This window comes from Papaver somniferum, chromosome 2 (assembly GCF_003573695.1).
Source record: "Papaver somniferum cultivar HN1 chromosome 2, ASM357369v1, whole genome shotgun sequence".
Classification (NCBI taxonomy): domain Eukaryota; kingdom Viridiplantae; phylum Streptophyta; class Magnoliopsida; order Ranunculales; family Papaveraceae; genus Papaver; species Papaver somniferum.
This window is the reverse complement of record NC_039359.1, coordinates 9,115,873-9,121,249: the sequence shown is the minus strand read 5'-3', so window position 1 is coordinate 9,121,249 and position 5,377 is coordinate 9,115,873. Positions and strand designations below refer to the sequence as shown.

Below are 5,377 nucleotides of genomic sequence, written 5' to 3'. Positions count from 1 at the left end.
ATGGTGCTTTTTTTTATCACATAGAAGGCCTCCCTTTGGTCGGCCGACTAGTCTTTTTGTTGTTTCTCTGATAGACCCTCCGAGTCTCTAACCTCTCCCAGCCAGATAACCTTTGAGGATGTAAACCTTTCGGCCTGCAAACAAAATTACTTGTGCTAGTTTCATACTACCTTCGTTTCGGAAAAAGTGATATTTTTGATACTTTTATTTTTTTATCACTTTTCCCTTCGTTTGGGAAAAATTGATACTTTTGATGCTATTATTTTTTATCACTTTTTCATAAAACAGAGGGAGTATCTTTTACTCAATTTTGGGGTGCTAGTGCGGAAAACAAACATGTTCCATTTTGGATAACTAAAAGTCACAACTCAGAAGGACAAAATTATGAAAACTATGCACACAAAAAATGCTGGTGTTCTAGGAACAGAACACATGATTAATAATTAATCACATTTATACAAGTTGGAAATTTTCCTAGAATCAAATACTTGGGTACAGTAAAAATCAATGGAGCACCCAGAAAATCAGACAGTTTAAAACTCTCATTACATGTACCGCAATGAAGAGAAAGTACTAAAATTTACAGTTATCATCTTAATGCGGGTTTAACGAATGAGAAATCGTCCTCATTACGAGTATGTTCTTCTATTATTTCAGACTCTAACTCCACATCGCCTCGTTCCATATTAGCGATAAGAGTTGCTGTTGCTGATTCTGGTGAATGGTCAGTTTCCATGTCTGACAGCTCAGTATCAGAGTATGCCTTATTAGATAAGGAAGACATAAATGAGCGTGTTGAATGACCAGTTGTCTTAAACCGGTGAAGTGGGTGTGAAGGGGTACTTGTCACTGATGGACCAGTGCTCCTAGTAGACTTTCCTACATTCTTCTTTTTTGCAGCTGCTCGCCATTTCATAATCGCCTTTGACGTTTGTTCATCAAAGATTGATTTCTTCATTGTCGAACCCATCTGCAAATTCCAACAGTAATTCATTAATCTTTTAGCTCAGCAGGGCCAACGCCCTCCTGGAAGATCTGCAGCACAGGCTGACTGGGACAGGCCGGGTGGTCAAATCAAGCAGGTCTAGGTCCCAGAAACGTAGTGGCCAACCTTGAGCCTACAGGCTGAAGTGCCAACGCTAATTTCATACTAAGTCAAGTAGAACTTAAGATTAAGTATAGCAACTGATATTACCTGAGTTACCAAGGCATAGAGTGGAAGTGTAACGTAGCTGCACAGAAGTTGTACTGCCACCCTGCACCACCAAAACAAAAATATTTAATCCAAGATGTTCACACCAACTTTGGTAGGAAGTTTGAATTGGAAAGAAGATAGTCGTGGGGAGAGTCTCACCCAAGAGCAATTCTTATAATTATAAGTGTGAAATTTTGATGGAAGCAAGATTTCAACCCAAATTCAAACTGCACAAAGAGAACATATTGAATTAAGCTAGGCTTAAATGCGAGTCATCCAAAAGTTCAACTAGAAAAGGAAGTTCTATTTAAATAATCATATTCCCCTACAATTAATACAGGAAAAAAAACAAAGAGTCATCTAGAAGCTAAACATCAGTGAAATGGAATAATAAAGAAGAGTGCACTACCCATATCCAAAAGAAGTATGTTAACTGGAACGCATTCTGCAAAATACAAGGCAATAAGCAAAGTCAGGATACATGGACTCATAGGAAAAATGATAACAAACTGTATGCCTTAGGTTCAAGAGTTTTACGGAGTATAGGTCTAACACGTCTTTCTTGTGGAACCCATGTGTAAAAAATAACCATCACATATTCAACAAAGTTTATTGGAAGACTCAAGTCCTATGCTTTCACTGAAATTGCTAGTAAAAATTTATAAAAGATGAAGACTTTTCAGATAAATTAACTACCTGAAACAGAGTGAAATGGATGAGATAGAGGACCAACTGAGGCCTGGAAAACCAGAAATGTTTATCACTGACTTGGACAAGAGGAATTCCTTGAACCACTGCATGCCTTTCAGTGATTTCAAGAGCCATTTTTGTAATTATAGCTTGAAGCTTTGTTCCAACTGCTAAGATAATCTGCAAATAGAAATCACTGTCACATTGTTTTTTGACTCGAAAGAGATCAGTACAGACCAAAAAACAAAAAAAATGGACTGGTAAAATTTGACTTTTTTCTACCATGAGGTATTACTTACCAGTAAAGGAATGATAGATGCCCAAAACAGTGCCTGCCATCCTGAAGAGAGAAACAATATTGTACAAAGACGCCTTGAATTAGATTTGTGGCTAGGTATTTTTTTTTCCTTATTTCTAACTGAAAGGTACTTAACATCGTAATAAAATGAAAACTCACCGCTAACATTGAGAAGCAAAAAGATAACAAGCGTACCCCATAAAACAGGACTGCAAAACATCATGAAGAAATTAGGCTAAAAGGGTGTAGTAATATGGGGTGGCAAAGAACCAGTTGGCTACAGCCAGTTTTATAAGAAATTTATTTCATTGAGTTAAAGATGCACACCTAATTCCCACAACCACCTTGAAATCATCTTCCAATGACCTTTTAATATATTTTTGAAAGTCAAATGTACTTCCAGAAGCTAAATGAACCTACAAACATCAAAAAAGATAATTAGATTACAACATAGACGCAGCAAAAATATAAATATAAAAATAACAAAAAGTAAAAGTAAAGCAGATTTACTCACACTGATAAATCCATGACGCAAGGTCAAGTAGTCAGCCTTGCGAACTGATCTGAAAAATTGTCTAAAGAAGCAAGCCTGCAAAGGTTAATAGTTTGGTAAGGCATTTATGAGACAACAATGCAAATTGATTAGCATTTGGAGAAGGAAATGTGAATTCTTAATGGTCTATGGGCGGGGTCAGAAATCTCCTTACAAAGTAAAAGATGACAGGAATCCTATTCCACCATCTGGAATGAATTCTCACGAAAGATGTCTCGTGTGTAAGCCTGAATCTTGAAGGGTCTGCAGGTACAGTACTAACAAGCTTAGTGTTATACGAAACTCAATGGCGACCACATGATGACAACAAGAAAAAGATTGGTGTTCCACGTCAAGATAGTTTGAATTGAAAAACAGCAGAAAATAAGAGCGAAGTTGGTAAGCATCCAAGAAATACCATTTGAGAATTCATAGTCGTGCGATGAAGTTTCTTTCTCCCATTCCTTCCATCCACGAATCTGCAGAAAACAATTACATAAGCGAACAACAAAATACAGTCCACTAAGAGATCTTCAAATTTGTAGTACTGGGATGGTAATTATAGAGACAGCAAGATGCAAACAAATGATGAGGGTGCATCATATTTGACCTACCTTTAACCTTCCGAGCCCCATCGTCGTAGCACTATATGCTACATGAAAGACTGCTAAAAAGAATATGAAAATGTGAAGTTGATGTATTCCATGTTCAGAAATTAGTGGCTCGAACCCCTGCTTAGGTGAAATAAAATCGTCATTATTAGGAAGTAATCACGATCAAATATAAGTTGTGTAAACTATAAACTACTCGAGAACAGTCTAAACTATAGAACCTCTTCGGAGAGGTGCTCCAAAAGAAGTTTACTGAGGATGTTAGGTAGAAAAAATAACCAATCCATGAAGCACACTAGATGCCTGAGAAGTAGCAACAAGAAATTCTGAGATGGCATGATCGTCAGAATAGGGGTTGTGTTTACAAATTCAGGACTAGAATAGCATTGCCAAATATTATGAGAAAGTGATTTCATGGTTCTTAAACGCAATTGTAAATGATTGTAGGGATACAGATACAATCCTTTAGGTGATACATGTTGAGTAAAATAATACCCCCTCGTCTGTACTATAAAAGAAAAAAATGAGGTGAGCACCAATGGTGTATAACATCAATCAGACCACACTTACAGGATTGCATTTGAAAACTTCTCCACCCCCAGCCCCAGCAGCTAAAATCCTGCGAGCAACCCATAGGAGTCTCCGATGCTCCTCTTTTTTATCGTCGTCTTTCTCTTCAACGTGCCTAGCAGGGCATGGCAACATTGTCTCTGCAGCCTTCAAGGGAATACAGATTCTAGCAATATAGCCCTGCCCAAATGTGAGGAGTAAGGAAATGAAACCTAGAACCATCAACTCTGCAAGAGAAAAATTCACAAATGACAACAGTTACAAAATAATCATCAAGTGAAGAAAATAAATCATTAAAAAGTGCTGCAACTGAGAACCAAATTTGTCATCCAGTGAACACACGAAAGGCATAACAATGGTTTTCCCTGAATATATTGCTACAACTGAGAATCAAAATTTATATTCTCACCGCATTTAACCTTCTCAAGAGCCTCAAAGAGGGCCTTCTTATGCCTTTCCGTAAACCACTGAAACCAAAAGATGTATAGTTTATTCATCACAGTGAGAACTGAAAGGGAAAAAACACCAGCCCCCAAACTCAAACTAGTCTATTCAAGAGCTGAACCCCAGTTGGTAAGAGAGAAATCAATAGATACAAAATCAGAACCCTGAGGAATACGCCTCTTAAATTTTAAAGTTTGCAGTCTTAAGGCCAACAAACTGAATATATTTATCATAATTTAGAAGCAGAAATGAAGAAAATCCTTGCTTTTAACAAAAATGAAAAAGGAAAAGGAACTGTTCATCAAATTTGTATAAACCCATGATTCTTATTCTTCAAAAACCCATCATCAAATCAACAATTGAACAAGCAAAAAAACAACTTAGAAAAAAATTCTTCAAATCAAAAACCATAAAAATGAGAATTTTCAACTACGCCCCACTCCACCCCAAAAACAAAACTGAAACTAATTAATGTACAAACAAGAAGAAACTGTCATCTTTACTTACTTTTCCAAGTCGATGTAAAACTTTTTCTAACGAAATTGAGATTATAAGAATAATAGCAACAACAGTAGCAACAGCCCATGTTGGGGTTTGATCAAGCTCTCTTGACTGAGAATTAGCAGCTACAGCCATGATATGAGGATTACAACAAACAGACAAAATCAAAATCTTCAGAACTAAACCCTCAGTAACACTGACATCTAACTCCATGGCCAGTTTCTCTTGCTTATAAACCCTTTTCTTTTCAGAGACAACAATAAAGATGAAAACATTTAATTATATTCTATTGAAAAAACTTCCATTTTGTACAAAACAACAACACTCAATTGTCTAGAAAGTCTGTAGATTAGGACAATAAAATCACTACTGTTATCCGTTGACGTCATTAGTCAATCTCTCACCATCCCTTTCTTGAGTCATGATATTTCCTGGCCATCCGATATTTAAACACATGGGTCAAACAAATGCACGTAGGAAAGCGTCAATCATGGCGGACTATTTAGGTTTTTTATTTTTTTTACTTTGACGACTGT

General features: G+C 36.7%; 1 protein-coding gene across 1 annotated transcript; it reads right to left on the bottom strand.

Annotated features, from left to right (window-relative positions):
• Window positions 1–382: 382 nt before the first annotated feature.
• Window positions 383–5,155, bottom strand: LOC113346845 (MLO-like protein 9). Its single transcript, XM_026590379.1, has 15 exons — window positions 4,848–5,155; window positions 4,306–4,363; window positions 3,897–4,123; window positions 3,330–3,446; window positions 3,134–3,194; window positions 2,891–2,979; window positions 2,698–2,772; window positions 2,511–2,599; window positions 2,343–2,392; window positions 2,185–2,225; window positions 1,892–2,065; window positions 1,605–1,640; window positions 1,355–1,422; window positions 1,196–1,256; window positions 383–970 (listed from the first exon to the last, which is right to left on the bottom strand). The coding sequence occupies exons 1-15, from the start codon at window positions 5,052–5,054 to the stop codon at window positions 590–592; spliced, it is 1,734 nt and encodes a 577-aa protein (XP_026446164.1). The 5' UTR covers window positions 5,055–5,155; the 3' UTR covers window positions 383–589.
• Window positions 5,156–5,377: the final 222 nt, after the last annotated feature.